General features: G+C 42.8%; 2 protein-coding genes across 3 annotated transcripts in view; both read right to left on the bottom strand.

The window, feature by feature from the left end:
- LOC135460383 (tyrosine 3-monooxygenase-like) overlaps positions 1 to 152 on the bottom strand; it is a 28,358-nt gene extending 28,206 nt beyond the window's left edge. The window contains exon 1 of the mRNA XM_064737189.1: positions 1 to 152. Coding sequence (XP_064593259.1) covers positions 1 to 138 — 138 coding nt within the window. The 5' untranslated portion in view covers positions 139 to 152.
- A 1,875-nt stretch (positions 153 to 2,027) lies between these two features.
- Positions 2,028 to 18,043, bottom strand: part of PAH (phenylalanine hydroxylase) — a 36,199-nt gene continuing 20,183 nt past the window's right edge. Inside the window, exons 4-13 of one of the 2 annotated variants that reach the window (XM_064737176.1) lie at positions 17,597 to 17,685; positions 14,951 to 15,018; positions 12,396 to 12,592; positions 11,381 to 11,516; positions 9,758 to 9,827; positions 8,213 to 8,269; positions 7,110 to 7,205; positions 6,658 to 6,791; positions 4,582 to 4,697; positions 2,028 to 4,059 (exon numbers count right to left, since the gene is read on the bottom strand). In XM_064737176.1, coding sequence (XP_064593246.1) covers positions 4,016 to 4,059; positions 4,582 to 4,697; positions 6,658 to 6,791; positions 7,110 to 7,205; positions 8,213 to 8,269; positions 9,758 to 9,827; positions 11,381 to 11,516; positions 12,396 to 12,592; positions 14,951 to 15,018; positions 17,597 to 17,685 — 1,007 coding nt within the window. In that variant the 3' untranslated portion in view covers positions 2,028 to 4,015. Of the gene's footprint in view, positions 4,060 to 4,581; positions 4,698 to 6,053; positions 6,792 to 7,109; positions 7,206 to 8,212; positions 8,270 to 9,757; positions 9,828 to 11,380; positions 11,517 to 12,395; positions 12,593 to 14,950; positions 15,019 to 17,596; positions 17,686 to 18,043 lie in introns of those variants that run through there. The other variant, XM_064737174.1, reaches the window with a different exon arrangement.

Genomic DNA, 18,043 nt, shown 5'->3' with positions numbered 1-18,043 from the left:
CTCAAAGGCTTTGGCTGCCTTGGAGAGCTCGGTCTTCCTCACGTTGTAGAGCATGAGGGTCAGGATGAGAGACTCTCCATCATCTTCCCTGTTGGAGTCCAGGCTGCCTTGGCTGTTCTGTGACTGTATGCCACACATCTCCTTCTCCTTGCTGGCCTCTTCTTTTGGGCCTGACATCCCCACCAAATCAGTCTTCATTGGGAGATAGGGGAGTGGATTGCAGCAGCCAGATATTGAATGGAAGCTGCCTGTGGGCGTGGGAGCAATGGCCAGGGGAATTGGTGGGACTGCAGAAGCAGTGTGTCAGTGTGTGGTGAGCTCAGAGGTGCCAGGAGCAGGGACACAGGCTGGCTGCTGGGTGTAGGGACATTTATGGTGGCCGTGCCAGGCACATCAAGGGAAGCCGCCTGCGTAGGACGTGCGCAAGAGCCAAGATGGCCCTCCTCCCCTGGGGACTTCAAAGTGCAGTCCTCCTGCTCTGTTTGAAGGTGTCTGCAGGCTGTTCAGCCCTGGATAGAGGTTTCTTTGTGGAGAGGCAATCGATTAGCCTGAGGTCCATTCACATCTCCCAGTCTGGCCTGACCAGCACAGAGTCTGGGACTGTCCTTCATCCCCACTCTGTCTCACCTCACTGGGACTCTCTCTGTATTGTCTGTGTCCCCAGTGAACAAATGGGCTTTCTTCCCAAATCATAGTCCATTCTGGGTGTTGTCTCCTCTGCACAGACAGAGATCTGAGAGTGCCAGAGAGATTTCAGGCAGAGTCAGAATCCATTGCCTGTTTCTGAGCCTTTCCTACCCACAGGATCTGAACCTGTTCTATCCTACCCCTCCCAGAGTGGAGTGCTGCCCCCAGGCTACATTCCTCCCTTGGTACTTGTTTCTGTCACCATTTTATCTCCAGTGAAATAGGCTCTCAAAAAGACCAGGGTCACATCTTTCTTGTGGGTGGAAGGATGAGTTCCAGGGGGATTTAACTCTGCTCCTGACAGGGCAGGCACATCTTCCCTTCCCTTACACTTGACATAAAAAGAATTATTTCTGGATATGAGCACCCATATCTTCATACCTCAAGTTACAGTGCGCCAGAGCCCCTGTGAAGGTCATCCTGAAGGTCCAGAGATCAGACCACCCCTCTGGCCTCTCTTTGCAGCAGTGGTGGCAAGGTTTGGTACAGGAGAAGGCCACATCTGATCACCACAAAAAACTTGCCCTTTTTTTTTATCTGGTACCATTTCAGGTATCTTTATCCTGTATGAGCAGAGGGCCACTCATTTGAGATGGATGCAACATTAATATTTTTAGTTTATTTAGGTTAATTTAGATGGTTACATCTGAACATCAAAATGTCTTTGAGAGCGGCCAGCACGGTCTGAAGCAGCAGAGGGAGTTTTAAAAACAATGCATTCCTGTGGACTGCTCCTGTGCTTAATCCCTTTTTCAACAATTTCTGCATTTTTTGGGGACTAAAATGTCCCTTTTCCAAGACTGCTGTCAGATGGAGGCATCTCAAGATACCCAGAGGTGTCCCCCAGTGCAGACTGGTGTCCCTCCATCACAGCCATTGACATGGGCCGAGGTCACTGTGAAGGAAAGAGCCTCACAAAAAGCTTCTTTGATCACCTGGAACTGAACTGGGCATGAGGACACCAAGAAATGTGATCACAGTGGGATAGAAGTGAGGAAGGTTACCTAAAAGATTAGCTTGGGGTAGGTTAGTCAGAGCTGCACCCAAAGACTTTGGAGTATGCAAATGTAGGGGAAGCTGGGCTTGGCTGTGCATTTCTAAGTAATGGCACACATCAGGGAATCCCATAATCTTGGCTGGATGAGTGACTGTCAACCAGCCCAGGAGAGCCTTTTTCTGTCCTGGGGAGCACTTGAGATGGGTATTATCTCTTACCTGAGTATTTAATTCTGGTTGATTTGGATGCTTACCATACAAGGAGGATTTACACCAGTCCAATAATGCAAAAACCTTTCCTACACAGCTGGAACTTTAGACAAGAAAATAAGAAGTCACCCATTAAGGAGTACTATTTAAAATGTGATTTATTTGTAGTATTTAAAGTACTTAGGTACAAGATTATTTGTTCTGCAAGAAAATCTACTTTCCATACATTTCCTCTGCTTTTAAAATGCTGAACATTTAATTTTTGCTCATCTCTCTTGCTGAGCAGCCATGCTATGATGCTTTGGCTGGAGCTATTGCTCATTTAAACCTGTATTAAGGCACAGAGAATCAGACATGTGGCATCAATATTCTCTAACTATTCCACTTGCACATAAAAGAAAGTCATGAATCCTGAGCTCTCAATATCACTATAGAACTACTGCTGTTGTCATTCAAGCCAGAAGCAGAGGAGCTTGGAAAGCTGTCTGAGGATTAGTTTGAAAGACTTTACCCTTGGGATGAAATTGCCTCTTTGTAGTATACAGTTACCTCATGGGTCCTATTATATTAAGAGAGAAAAATATGGGCTACTTTCACACTGAAAATACATGTCAAGTGGGATTGAAAGATCTAGAAAGACATTGTGATGAGAAAAAAAGGAATAAAAAGATACTGAGATAAAAAAGGTTACTTCAAAGCACCAAAATGATACCATTTTGCATAAATATATGTCTATTGAAAAGGATTCCAGCTGGTGTCCTTAAATTAATGTTATTACCTACCATATATATAATGAAAAGAACTGTATTTTCTATCTTCCTAAAGGATGATGCTTACATGAAAGCCATATTGATTTTCAAACTATAAATACAAAATTAGTACTATCACAGGTATGAGACTCGTGGGCTTTCAAATCCCTCTCCATCTTTCAATCTTCTGACAGAAATGTGACCCCTGAGCCATGTTAGTGTCATGATGCACAATTGCTTCAAGCTGGAAATGCAGTTCAGCTTTGCCTTGCTCCATTCTGCTCCAATGTTCCAATGATGAGATCCCCCCTCCAAGCAGGGAGCTACAAGAATTATACAATGTGGGCCAGTCCAAGGGCACTTAATGCTGATTGCGTGAAATTTATTGGATAAATACAGAAAGAGCTTCCTGAACAGCAAAACTCTTCTCTCTCCACGCTCAGCTGTTGAGTTAAGCTGGAGCCACCTCAGGTTCCATTTGCTGGCACAGCTGATATATACTCCAGGACAAATAAAACTGCTTCCACCAAAAGAAAAAAAAGGAGATTAGAGCTCAGATGGGCAGTGGGGATACAAAAAGGTGTCATTATTTAGGACTTGTCTTGAAAGATAACATGTTTGGGTTTGAAGGCAGTTGGACTGGGGCAAAGCTGACCCAGGCCTTCCATGGCTTTGGTGGGGACTCTAGCCATGGACACAGTGGGTTAGGAGTTGGAAGGCTCCAGGCTGCATTATAAAAGGCACTTCCTCTCCATTTCCAGGTGCTGGTATCCACCTTCTAGGCTGTGAGACCAGAAAGTTAAGAGACACCTCTCAGGGAAGGACACAGACAAAAAATGTAGCCTTCACACATCAGCCATGCACTATGAGTTTGCCTGTTAAGAGAAATCTCCATTTGTGCCCTGGCAGATCTCCTCGCATACCCCGGAAGGTGGAGAGCTCCAAATCCATGGGAACCTTGGACAACTGGGAGGCACTGAGAGGAGAGTGACTGTGAGAAAAGGCAAGGTGGATCACTCTGGTCATCATTGACATCCCATTCCTGGTCCCAGACCTCACAGGTGCAGCAGATTATGCTCTACATGGTGAAGATCTCCTTCTGCTAACCTTTGGCACAAAACATATGCAGACTTCCCCCAGGTTCCCAGGAATTTTATAATAATTTTATAATTTTTATACATTAGTGAGAAAAAAAATGGATTGGTGTCTGAAGGCCAGAAGAGTTGAGAGTCACCTATAGATGTCTGTTTCTCTGCTAATCTCTAATAATTAAGATATAAAACATAATTATTGATGCAGTTCACTGGAAGATAATAGATTGAGGCTAGATCAAGACTGGCAGCTTCTAGTCACGAGCAAGTTACAGCAAATCTTCATTTGATCTTCTGGAGGGCATTGCAAAGGATCCCAATCTCACCTGCAAAGGAAATAATCAGAGCAGTTAATTCCAGAACCAGCCCATTCTAACACTCCTGCGTGGTTTTTTCCCTTTATAGCTGTTCTCTTACAGAACAAGGTGAGCACAGAAGTGCTGAACTGGACACGTTTATTAGGGTTTTACTGGACCTGTGTCTGCAGAGTCATCTCTTTGCTCACAGCAGCAGAGGAGCAGGCTCTCAGCAGGCTAGCCAATGTGAGGGGGAAAATGTGATCAAAGCCAGGCTTCTCCTTCTCTTCCTTACTGAAAACAGCCAGGATCCACCTCAAGGCCATCTGCCATTTCCTAATCTGGGTTTTTCACATTTAGCAAGTTACAGTCAAGTGGAAATGCTTGTTAGAGCTTGGCTAGAATTAATTTTTTCATGAGAAAGGAGATATGTGCTGCCTTATCTTGGATAGGCTCAGAGCATAAAATGCAACCAGATGGAATCTGCCTTGTGCCTCCTATTTCTGACCCAAGTTTTGAGGAATTTAAGGTAACAAATGTGCAGTTCCTTACTGTTGATCGTGTCAGCTAAGTTCTTCAGCTGCTTTGCATTGTCCAGGACTTCAATCCTCTGTGTGTAGGGATTGTACCGGACAGAGAAAGGACGAGGGATTGTTTGAGCAAATTTCCTGAGGGAAAAAGCATAAACAAATGCACAGTTTAATTTTTATTTTTTCCCACTAGTTCTTTTCTTGGTGTGAGCATTTGTTGATTGTGGGGATAAGAAAATCTATGGGAGGAAATAACTGAAATTCCTACTGACTGTTTTGAGACCTACAACACACTTGAAACTGCATTTGTCCTTATCACCTCTGGTTTTTTTCTGAACAGAACCAAGATATTGGCATGGCAGCACTGCTCCTGGTATAGGCCAACTATGTAGCAACTGGGATCTGCCAAGCTTGAAAACCTCATTTTCCTGTCATTAGTGCAAAAGGTAGGAATTCTAATCCAAGTCTGAGTTTCTGGGGAATTAAGGTCAAGGATCTACATCATCCTGGCATGCCAAGGAGCAAGGAGGCACCTAACTTTTGTCATTGTCTAGCTCTTAAATTACCTGGTAGTTTGCAGGTAATTTGAGAGCTAGACTACAGTTAATCGAGTGAAGCAGCATTCTCTTCTGCAAAATAGTTAATTCCATGTCAAAAGCATTGAGATTTTGGTGTCTTGGGAAAATATTAATTTGCATAACCACATAATTGTGGAAAGAAGGGCTCTGAATGGGATGAGATGGTCAGGGCTATTGTTCCAGGCTCCTTGTAGACCCCAGCAGGATACTGGCTTATAGATCTGCTTTGTGTTACTGGAGTTATTGCTGAAAGAGGAAGGGAAGCACGCAGGAGTTGATTATGGAGCCCCACTACACAGACTGTGACTCAGCAGGGTAAATCCCACATGCCCAGAACAGTGGAGTATGCTGGATACCACCCTCACAGAGCTTCTTCAGTTTACGCCTTATTATTAACCTTATTAAGGACATTGTCTCAAACAGGACTCAGTATGAACAGGCCACAAGGTGTGGCAGTGAAAAAATATTATGTTATGATGAATTGGACATGATGAATACCCAAAAAATATTGGTTATGATGAATTTAGCAGCGTTGGTCTAGTTTTTCTAAGAGGAGAGACCACCTTTGAAGATGGCTTTGCTAAATCTCAGCTGAAGCCAAGATCCCAAGTAGAAGATGAATTCCTTAAGCTGAGATCTTTTAGGTCAGTGTCAGAATAATTTCTCAGAAAGGTATTCTGTTACCCACAAACACACATGCTCAGGTGCAAGCCTCTAACACAGGGACTGGACCAAACCCCAGAACTTCTATTTCAATTTAACCCCTTTTTTTCAGTTTGATCAGTGAAGCAAATTAAAAAAGCTCCAAGGTATTTTGTTGCAGCATTTTCCCCTTCCTCAAGGAGCTTGCTTACATACAGAGAAGACAGAAGCTGTGTGCTGTATATCAGTGTCACAGCCCAGAGGAGAAGACCATCTTTCCCAGGTATTTCCCCAGAAAAAAGGGCACAAGGAAAAGCTGCAGATTTATGACAACTAAGGAAGCAGCAGGGCAGAGAGCTAGGGAGACCTCAGAGCTGGGGAGCCTGAGGCAGGAGAATATCTTGGGATGCAGAACAATTTATTTTTGAATGGTAGAAAGATAAGGGACTGCAGGTCTGGGACAAGCCTGTGTGTGGCATCTCCAAGTGAGAAATAAGTTGAGTGTGAACCAAGGCAAACCCCCAGTGGCTAGTAATGGTAAAGTTACTTGGTTTGCATTAGTTAGCCAGATTTGACTTTTAATGTTAGTATCGCTGCAATTGAACAAATATTTTTTTTGTTTCATTTTGGTTAGACAGATGAAGCCCTTTGTTACATTAAGCACAAATTCTTGGTTTCATACATAAGGTATACTCCTGTTACTACTAATTTTTGCCCAAGATTCCGAGGATATAAAATGTTTATTATCATGAAGCATTGCACAGATTTTTCTAATGCCTCTCAAAACATGCTTGTCAACCCAAGACCCATTATGGCCATGAAATCCATTGTATTTGCAGCAGGCAAGAGTGAGTTCTTCTCTGGAATGACTGGAGTACCTTAGCTTTTCTTTTGCATCTTTAAAACTTTCAGCAACGTAGTAGATGGGCTGAAACTCAGTAACACAGTACTCCTGCACAGAAGTCTTCTCCAGGGCAAGAGGCCGAATCTCAGGCTTATCTGACAAACAATACTATGAACAAAAAGGCAAGAAATTAATGTCAGTGTAAGAGTGCTTGAACATGCTGTGGAAGAAATCAAGAGCAGCTGCATTTCAGACAGGGAAGAGTTTCTCCTGTGGGATACAGTGATAATGTCACTTACTGGGAAAGGAGGAGTGTGAGTTCCCTGTGTATCCATACACCTACACATTTATCAGAGCTCTACAATTAAGTACTACATTTCATCCTACTTCTGTGCACAAAGTATGAAGCAAAACCAAAGACCCGAAGATATTCAGAAAAGAATTTGAATAATTATAAACACATTTGAAATATTTTCTAGAACACACCTGCAGCTCCCCAAATGAAGACAGCAGCCCTGCACCATATGCTTTGATGGAATCTCCTTCCTTACAAAGTCCAAACTCAACGGTAAACCAATAAACCTGGAAAGAAAATGAGACAGAAACTTATTATTACTAGATAAAAAGTACACCATTTATTTGAATACATTTAGAGTTTTCATTTCTATGTAAGATGATGATGTGTGTCAAATTCAAGTGAATAAATGCAATAAATGTCCCTTCAGACTGAAATTCTTCTCCTAGGAGAGAAGCACAGTACTAGATTCTCTGTGCCTGAGAATCAGTTCAGTTCCATGACAAAAAATGCTGTGTTTTACTGTGCTTTTCTTTGTCAGCAGGAGCAATGAAATTATAGCAGTAAAGCTTTATTTTTTCTGGCCAACCCAGTGGAAGTTTGAACCTTTATTTTAGAAAAGTTTGAGTCCTGTTTCACATAGGGAATCTGACTGCAGCAGTAGTGTGACCAGGCTGTTGGTGCAATAGGGAAGGAAGGTGGAGTGGCCTCATTTGACTCCTGGGTCTGTCCTTTGGAAGGGATACCTGCCCTGGCTCAGAAAAAACTACTCCATCTATCAGAAATGTCAAAGCGGTGGAATTCTTTGCCCAGGTGCTCCCCATTTGGCACTGGGGGCACTAATCTCAGAGCAATACCCCTGCTTTTATTCAAAGTTTGCAGCTCTGGGTCTCAGTAGTCTCAGAGTATTTATCCAGGTGATCTGTGTTGAATACAGAGGATAGTGCCTGCCTGGCAAAGTGGAAGAGATGCTTGAAGGTGAAATAGCTACAGAAGCTGCCTCTTGAAATTTCCTGTGGGGATGTAGCAACATACAATCTTTTCTTGCCCAATATGTTTGTGCTGGAGGAAATCTCGTTTGGGCTTCTGTGTTTAATCACAACTGTCACTTTGAATAAGGGGTGCCAAAGCTATTTTTCCTTTAGTGCAACTGTTTCAGGGTAGGGTTTTCCAATCGTGGTCTTCACTCTGATCCCATTCAGCTCTATGGGAGTTCTATCAGTGACTTCAGTGGCAGCAGAATTAAGGCAGCACAGGGAGCTTTGGAAAATTGAGCCCTCATTTATTAAATTACCGTAGCAAGTTTCTCGATGAAATCATCTGGAGCTCCCAGAGATGCCAGTCCAATTTCCTGTAACAATAAACCATTATTCTTCAAGCTGTTTATTGCAAACATTCTTCCTGCCCATCTTATGTAATTGCTCACATTTTAAATGTTACCATTGCCTACTACCACACACAAATGTTTACAGGACATGTTCCTATCATGCAAGATCAATTTTAAACCAGAAATCTCTCCAAAAATGAACAAAGGGTCTTGTCCAAATGTCATTTACAAGGCATGATCCTTTGTGCCTGGTACAAAGCCCATTGAGGTCAAATAAAATTTTCCTCTTGCTTTGACAGGCTTTTGATCAAGCCTACAATGAACATCTGAGAGAACGACAGGGACAAAAGGAGGCAAATCAATCACACCTACACACCTTATATATTTCTCTTTGTTTTGATGGGTCCTGATTAAAGGAGTTTTCCTGGAGCCTTGAATAGCTATTTTTTCTGAATGACAGGGCATGATTTGAAAGAGCTTATTCATACCTTGGGAGCTAATGGAGATTTTTCCAGGAAGCATGCAATAGTTGGATTCAAAAGACAGTCCCATGAAACTACATATAGCCAGGTTCCTTCCTTGATTTGCTCTAGTGAGGACTGCACAGTGCAGAACTCAGAGGGCTCTCCCCACACACACCAAAAGCTTTAGAGCAGTTTATCACCATGTCAAATCCTTGTAAGCCAAGGTACAGGGCTTATCTGGGAGGGAACATCAGTTCTGGGAAAGGGCAAAGCCTAAAGGCAATACTGAAAACTTGCTAACGAGATCAAACTGACTTTTGTCTTTTGAGATGTTGCATTAAACCTTCCTGCCTTCCTCCCTCCTTTTCTTCCTTCTTTTTTTCCATTTCTTTCCATTTCTTTCCATATTTCCTTCCTTCCTTCCTTCCTTCCTCCCTCTTTCAGTCTTTTTGTCTTTATGTCTTTCTCTCTGTGCAGTTTCAAGTTTTCTGTTTTTATGCCTTTCTCTCTTTGTGTATTTCCATGTTTTCTGCTAGGATGCAGCCAAAAGTTTACTGCTTCACCAGGGTTTGGCTTCTTTTCCAGAGACATTAACACTCCCAAAAAGAACTCTCCTCTCCAGCCTTCTCCCATGCTTACAGCTGAGACAGTTCCACACTTCACTCAGCCTCCAATGTCACTTCAACAGAAAACAAAACAAAATCTCCATTTTCCCTAACATTTCAATATCATCATGAGGTAATAATCCATCTGACTCATGAGTTATGTGACTTCACTCAGAAGGATCAACATCTGCAGGAAGGTTTTAAAATGATGGCTTCACAGGGTCTGTCAAAAAGCAACTCACACAAGATCATGTTTGGAGTTGGACTTTATGTTTTCACCTACATGAATTTTGTCCAGATTTCAAGCAATAAATAAACCACCTCAGGCACTTTTACACAGTGTGCTTAAAGGTGAATTTGCACCACCCTTCATAGCTCTTGGATCATACTCTGAATTACTGTGTGTTTGATTATATACATAATATAACCACTGAATAACTTACCTGGGAAAACTGAGCAAAGCTGGGATCAGCAAAGAGAGGCACGTGTCCTAGCAGCTCATGACAAATATCACTGCAGGAAAACAAGATAAACTGTGATTCAGGAAAATCCAGCAATGCTGGAAGAATGCCCTAGAGCCAGCACACAATCAAGAGCACAGTGCATTTGCTCCTACCAGCAGATATCATTCATAGGAAAACATTTTGCTCTGAAATTATTCTTGTGGTGGAAATGCTTGCAAACCCCAGGGTTTTCTGTGCTTTTGCATCATACATCCCTCGGCAGCAGGGACTGTTAGATTTTTCAAATAGAGACAAGTTATTTGGTGAGATGGGAAGGAGAAGGGAAGTCCAAAAAAGAAATAAAGGAAGAAAAAAGACATTTCACCCTGACAATGGGGTAAAGAAAAGCAGGAAAGAAAATCAGAATAATAATAATAAAAAAAAAAAAAGATAAAAGACAGGAAAAAGAGTTTGTGGAAAGTAGGAAGCAAAAAAAGAAAAACAAAACAAGTAAGAATTGCAACAATATGAAACAGAATAAGAAATCTGTTCTTAAAATGGCAAGTGGAAAAGGACAGCGGATAGGTGTAGGAGCATTGGGGGGTAGGACAGTTGGGACGGACGGAGACGAGAGATCTCTGAAGCCAGGTCGTGGAACTTGTGGTTTATTGCAGAGGGCCTGGGTGCAGGGCCCTGCTTGGAGCTGCCAGCTACAGCTCAGAGCAGGCCCCAGAGAAGAGAGGGGGAGAGAGGATTAGGGGGAAAGTGAGTAAGAGAGTAAGGGAGTAAAAAAGGTAAAAGAGTAAAAAGGGTAAGAGAGTAAAAGGGTAAGAGAGTGAGGTTCCCGTTACAATATAATAAATCTTCTATGTTGAATATTCTAATTCTCACTAACCAATCTAGTACAGCATCCTATAGCCTATAAGAATCACTACATTACCGTACTGTGTTACATTTTAAACCCTAAAACTACTCTTTGGACCCCTTCTGCCAAGCTAGTAGGGTCTGCCCTGACCCTTGGGCCTGTCTGCAAGCAGAGGGTCTTGTTTCATCAAAAGGGGATTACCTTCAGTCCACCACACCATTGTTTTCCAGTTGTTCAGTAACTAAGGGATCTCAAAGCTTGCTTTCATTTGAACCTCGATATAGTTTCCATAGTCTCAAATTTTTTTGCCAGACAATCATATTTATACAGCTTTCCTGTTTCATCTTTCCCAACAGATAGGGACAGAGAGAAACACTCCAAAATTATAAAGAGATGGGTTCTGAGTTTCTGAGGAGTCTGGGCTTCTCCTGTCTTACTGCCAGAAGCTTGCTTGCAGCAGGTTATGTCCTTGCTGCACTACTTGGGTGCTAATAGCTAAGTGCCCTTGCACACTGCTCTCTTGCATCCCAGCCACCACACAAGCAAAACTCTCTCATGTGTCCCAGGAGCACTTGCAGAAGTGGATGCAGACTGTCAAACACACTAGAAAGCCTCCATAAACGTTTCCAGAAGTGAGCAGTCCCTTGGCTGCTCTCCCTTAGCCCTGTTCCCAGGAGTCCCAGGCAGCTTTCCCAGCTGGTCTGAGCCTGCTGGTGGCGTGCAGCAGCCTGACACCCTCGGTGTGGCGGGGTACTCACGGCTCCGGGGTGTACATGGGCTTGGAGGCGTGGCGGATGTACTGCGTGGAGTGGAACACGCGGAACGCCAGCCCCGCCAGGAAATCCCGGGAGGAGAGCAAGCCGGCCACGGGACGCAGCCGAAACCCTGTGCAGCCTGAAGGGACAGACAGACAGCACCTTAAAAACTGCTGTGTGCTTGATTTGTCCCCATCCAGACTCCTTAGAGAGAGAAAAGTTTGTTGATGGCTGTTGTTTTGTTTTTTTCTTTAATCTCCTTGTTATAGGGGATGATTGGCTCTTGCAATTAAAGATAACTATTGTGTGAATATTAAGAAAAGCTGTAGCGATGTATAGTTATGTTATTGTAGTTTAGATGCCCTCTGTTCTCCCCACAGTTCCCTTTCCCCCTGTATTGCTGCCATCAGACAGCCTGGGCTGTCCAGGACAGGTACAAAGAAGCTGCACAGGTGTCCCTGGCGTGGGGCAGTGGGGAATGGAAAAGCTTGGTGCTTAGGGGGGCAGCATGGCCATTTATCCCCACTGATAAATGGCAAAGGAGAGCTGACTGTCAGACTTTGGGAGGGGCCAGGGCTGGCTGATGCAACCCCAGGGGTATCAAAGACTGAGCATCCATCTTGAAGATGAACCAGCCCCATGTTATGCACATGAGCAGTTCCCAGCACTGCGATTTTTTCCTTATGTAGTCCTTTTGTTGTATTCTTGTTAAGGTTTAATTAACCTTTTTAAATTTTCAAAGTGAGCAGTTGTTTCTCATATCCTTATGTTAAATAGAGTTTAATTGCAGGCAATTTTCTGCCCAGGAATACCACCAGCACAGTATCTGAGCATTTGTCCCATTGTATCCCCAGAAACATTAGAGAAAGACCTGGAACACAGGCTAAGTGACGTGCCCAAACATCTTAGGGAACCTTTGCTAAATCAGGGATTGTTTTTCCTTCTCTGGAAGCACCACCCCCACTGATAGCTGAGGCCTTTCATTTCATTTGGTTTCTTTTAGGGGCTTCAAACTTACTCTGCAAGAAATTTGAAACATCTTCAAGCTGGGGAATATTGTCCTCCCTGTAGCCACAGTACTTCTCCAGCAGTGGGAACACGTGGTTGTGTTCATAGCAAGCATGAGTTGGATACAGACTCTTCAGCTCCCTGAAGACAGTGCCCCAAGTTTTCTTTTCTTCTTCTGTATAGGTGACACGAGGAATAGGTTGGCCACTAGAAAGAAAATGGATGCCCTCAATAGTAGCCACAGAAAATGTCCTATGCCATCTACATGCTCTTTGTCCTTTCCTACTTTCCATTTTCAAAACAGTTTTGTTATTCTGCTTCATGTTGCAGCCTTACCAGAACTGGCCAGGAGCTGCTGGTGCAGGAGAGGAGCTTTTTGGGTTGATGTGCAAGTGCAAAAGGAACCTCACTTGTCCCTAGGCAGCGTTTGGAAAGGACTCTAATGACCTTGGCTGAGATAATGGCCTTTAGACAGCTCCTTGCATTATTGTGTTAAAAATAAATCAGTGCTTATTTGCCTTTTAAAGGTGTTCTTCTAAAAATACTTGCTTGCTGTTGGTTTCAATTTGTTTTTCCTGTCTTGATATGAAGGAGCTGTTTCTCTTCTTGCTCTAGTGAAGCATTATATTGATGGTTTTTGTAAAAACATGAAACCATCAGCTCCATAAAACTGTTGCAGTGACAGAGAAATTCTAATCTGTGCTCTGTGCCATAACAGATGCAGACTCCAGCCAGTTTGACTTTTTCTAATTGTAAGGAGCAATTATGAGTTAAATCCCACCCTCAGGCCTGCACGTGCTTAGCTCATGTTGAAGCTAACAGGAGTTATCCATCACAAGCAGTGCAGTTTGGCCTCCTGTGAACAACCAATTCCTTAGCAATAATGTTAAGGCCGTAGGTGAATCCAGCAGCTTGGAAATAATCAAAGGGGTTTAAGTAACTTAATAGGTTTAACAACACTGCTGGAACAATGCTGAAGCTTTCCAAACCCCAGAGACCCATTGTTAAACCCTTGATGACACCCCACCATCTCCCACTTTCTCTTTTTTTTTCTTGAGCCTCAGGGCAGCCCCTCTGGAGAACCATCACCTTCTGTCTCTCTGTATCAACTCTCCTTGATCTGTGGAGCTTTAAACATCATGTTGAATTATGAGGATTGCTGGGTGATTTTTGTTCCTATAGCACTCCTAAATAATCCTCAACCACCTTCCAGGTGGTTTCTTTTGACCTTCCAGGACTACTGGGGGAAGCTATGACTTTAAAACCTTTCAAATTTCAATTAAAAAAAAAATTCTAGGGATCAATGGGGCCAGAAGCAAAGTAAGGCAGAGCAAGGAGGGAAGCTAAAAGCAAAGAAAAGAGAAATCAGGGAAATTGAGCATTCAACAAAAACAGTGGGTTAATCTATCATGAGAGGAGGCAAAAAAGCAAAGGCAAAGTAGGGGCAAACAGCACAAAGAAAGGACAGAACAGATGCAAAAGAAGGGATAGAGAAGAGGATTAAATTAATGCTAGGAAGAATACAAGGCAAGCCACCACTGGCCCATCTCACTGTGGCAGCTGTGTAGCACCTTCACAACTTAAGAACCCTTTCCTTTTCCGTGAAGCCTGATAACTTTGGTTGTGCCTCTCCTCCTGCCCACTTCTCTGTATCTTCTGTGGGATATCTAAGAATGGACATTAGATCTGTTCACATCTAGACACAAAAATTTTATCCAAATTTTCTACCTATAAGCTGGCTTTCTGACTTTTTTCACCTGATATTTTGTACTTTCCATAAACCAGTCCAATTTTGTCTCTCCTTTTCTGATTACATTATTAGCTCTTTGGCTCAAGGGCTATCTTGCAAAGATATTAATTGCAAATTGTAGCCCAAAATTTACAATATATGTTAATTTTACTTTGCAAACACAGTTTTTACCAGTCCCAGGAAGAATCAAGCCCAGTAGTACTGATCTATACACATGAGTGTCTCTGGAAACAGAATTTTTTCTCCTCCAGATCTGATCATTGAAAGCAATCAAATAAGCTCTAACTGAATTTATCATCTCTATTAATTTATTTTTCTTGGGAAATGAAAGCCTAAATTGCTGATTGCAGCTGGATTAGACATGATAAAAGTAGGGTAACAGACACTGGATTAGCATCAGAACCGTATGTTATTCATTATTTTAATAGTGTATGCAGATCCTGCTTTAATGTTAATGATAGGCGCTCCTCCCCCAGCCCTGGTTTAATGGGGAATACCAGATTTATTCAATGCTCAGGCCTTTGTAGCAGCAACAGTCTGCTGCTCAATTAGACAACAAAGCTGGGAAAGAGGGGTGTTGTGGGGAGAGAAGGAGATGATGTCTCTTCTGAACGTGTGCCTGGAACAATTTACCTTTTGCGATTTGGGGATAAATGCGTGAACAGGAAGGTTTAAATACGTGGCAGAGAAAAGCCAACAGCAGGAGGATGCTTGTGGAAAAGCAGGGGTAGGCAGCAGGGTGAGCAGCCTAGGAGAGGGCAGGAGATGAGGGCAGGAGGTGAGGGCTTGGTCTGTCCCCTGCAGTGGGTACTCACTGTCTGTAGTTGTAGGCGATATCTGCGAACTCCTTCCTCCGGGCCCGGTACACGGGATCTTTGAACCCCTGCAGAGAAACACTGATGCTCAGTCCATGCAAGATGATCAGTAAAGGCAAAAGGTGGAGAGCCTTGCTCCCAGTGAGCACCCTCAGGCATGGCTGGTGCACCCAAGAAGTGCAGCAAGGTCGGTGGGTGTGATGGTGTTTGCAGGGGTCTTAGGATAAGGGAAGAGACGAGGATCTGACTCCATCTTTCAGAAGGCTGATTTATTATTTTATGATATGTATTACATTAAAACTATACTAAAAGAATAGAAGAAAGGATTTAATCAGAAGGCTAGCTAAGAATAGAAAAGGAAGGAATGAACAACAAAGGCTTGTGTCTCGGACAGAGAGTTCGAGCCAGCTGACTGTGATTGGCCATTCATTAGAAACAACCAACATGGGCCAATCACAGGTCCACCTGTTGCATTCCACAGCAGCAGATAATCATTGTTTACATTTTGTTCCTGAGGTCTCTCATCTTCTCAGGAGGAAAAATCCCAAGGAAAGGATTTTTCAGAAAATATCATGGCTACAGGTGGGAAAGCTGCCTCCGTTCCGCCAGACTCCACTCAGCCAGGGCAGTGCTCCTTCCTGGAATGCAGAGCCTCTGAGCAGCCACAGTCTCTCACCACCCCTGCCCCACAAATCCTTTCTTTTTCTCATTTCCACTTCCTACAAGCTAGGGAAACGTTCCTTTACAGCAACAGCAAGGTGCTCCTGGCAAGAGCAGCCCAGAATTATCAGTACTCGGATAACCATGCCCTTCTGGTTTCCCTTGAAGCTTGTTGCTGTGCCTGGCACAGCCGAGCTGCTCTAGAGAAGCAGAATCAAAACACATTAGAAACACGTTCATTAACTCAATCGGACCTTTTAGGCAGATTTTCAGCATGAACCACACTTAAAAGTGCTCATTTTCAAACTGCTGGAGGATCAGTAGCCACTTAGCAGGCCAAAACCCCTATTTGTAGTACAAATTCAACCATTTGAAGGCAATTAATGACTACAAAGAATGTCTAATAGACCTTGTGGCTGGGAGCTTGACCTTTGCAGCTAATTAGCAATAAAACCAAGGATAAGAAATAAAACCCTTAAATCTTCATCTGGGATAACCCTTCTCCCACCCCAGTGTGCCTGCTGTTTGGACTAAAAGATCCTCAGGAGCAGGAGTGCCTTCACCACCTGGAGTGCAGAAACATCCTCCCTTCCAAGCTAGGATGCCCTTCTGCAGGGCAAACAGGAACAGCTCCCTGGGCCCTGCAGCATAAATGCAGTGATCCAGAGATCCATAAATGCATCTCCTAGTGGTCAATGGCACAACTGGACTGAGGGGCCACAAAACACAGCCAAGTACAGGAGGCAGGTGAGGTGGAGTATAAATTCATGGGTGTGAATCAAAAAGGGACAGCCAATGGCCAAAAAAATGCACTGTCCAAGGTTAACCTGTCATGGAGGTCATTGTGATTAAATTCCATGCATCATTTTACTAAAAACACAGGCTCCTTTATTTTATCTTTTTCTGCACTCTATGGACTGTCACCTATTTACTCCAGCAGCTGGCTTCCTTTTTTAAGGCCCAAGTGCTCACTAACTAATTCTAGGAACTGGAGGGAAGACACTTCATTTCTTTTTATATATTTTTCTTTTCTTTTTTTTTTTCTTGGTTCTTTTTTCAAATACAATCCTGGTCTATTCCCACATGACACACAAGGGGGCCATTGGCTCAGTGTACCCCCTTTCATCCTGCCTCTCATATGACCACAGTGAACATCATGAATCATTGTGCATGGTACATAACACGTCTTGAATTAAGCAATAGGTAGTGAATGACTAATCACCCCATCTCAATTAAACTAATAGCAGCAATTTTTGGTGCACTGCATGTAATTTATTTATAATCACCCTATCTCAATTAAACTAATAGCAGCAATTTCTGGTGCACTGCATGAAACTCAGTGTGTTTTGACAAATGAAAGTAAGTTGTTGTTTGCTTGGAGAGGGAATAGAGGCAGAAAATATTCTTGTATCTGAACAAAACTGAGAAACCACAAAACATTTTTTTTTTTTAATCAGCTAAGTCAATGAACAAAACTTTCTGATGCTACCATTTAAACCATAAACTTTTTGAACCAAGAACATTTTCTTTTGTCATGTCTCACCCTAAAAGTACCATGTCAGATTTAGTATCCACATAACAATACACTGAGCTAAATCATGTGTGTGTAATCAAGGATGAAAAAGAGTCTTTCTTTCTCTGGGCTATGCCATGTTGCTTCTTTTTCTTGTTGGTGATACAAAGTGAGCTTGGAATCACTACATCAGAGCCTCCTGGGAAGATTAGATGTGTCCTTGTAATGGCCTTGTGCTCTGAAAACCACTACAACTTTTAAGATCTCCTGGCATTTGCTCAATTATAGCAACCTTTGGTTTGATTTACTCCACAATCAGGGATTGGGCTGATTGTAACCCTTGAAATGTGGTAGCCTTCTTGTCCTGTACCATGTGAAATTTAGTCTACTAGATCTGTATTAAAAAAGAGCAAACTTAAATGAGAGAAACATCAGTGCCATTAACTAGAGAAATTGCTAAAAAAAATTCTTACAGGATGATCAGCATCCAATTCTGCTCCATAGCTTAGGATCTGATTGGCAAACCTGTCCAGCTCCTGGATACTTCTTGGGAACCATGGTACTGCAAAACAGAAAAGAAACAGAGACTGGTATCCTTCTTTGTTACTTGATTTTTGGCCTTCTTCTGACATTTTGATCTTTTCATTACATATATATAAAGAAACATAGGCAAGAGGCTAAATTCTTTCAATCCTTTTCCCCATAGTAGGAAACAAGAACAAACCAAGCAAGTTGTCTTGAATTTCTGATTGTTTCACACTGTTGGGAGAATACAGAACATCAAGAGCATCTGAACCTTGGTGCAGAGCTGCCTTGAAATGTTTATGATTTTCTGTATATTACTTCTAGTGTCTTGGCTTATCAAAACGCAAAAAAAATTCATAATAAGTGAGAATCATCCCCTTCAAAGGAACCACAAG

This window comes from Zonotrichia leucophrys, chromosome 1A (genome assembly GCF_028769735.1).
Source record: "Zonotrichia leucophrys gambelii isolate GWCS_2022_RI chromosome 1A, RI_Zleu_2.0, whole genome shotgun sequence".
In the NCBI taxonomy this organism is placed as follows: domain Eukaryota; kingdom Metazoa; phylum Chordata; class Aves; order Passeriformes; family Passerellidae; genus Zonotrichia; species Zonotrichia leucophrys.
This window is presented reverse-complemented; position numbering and strand designations above follow the sequence as displayed.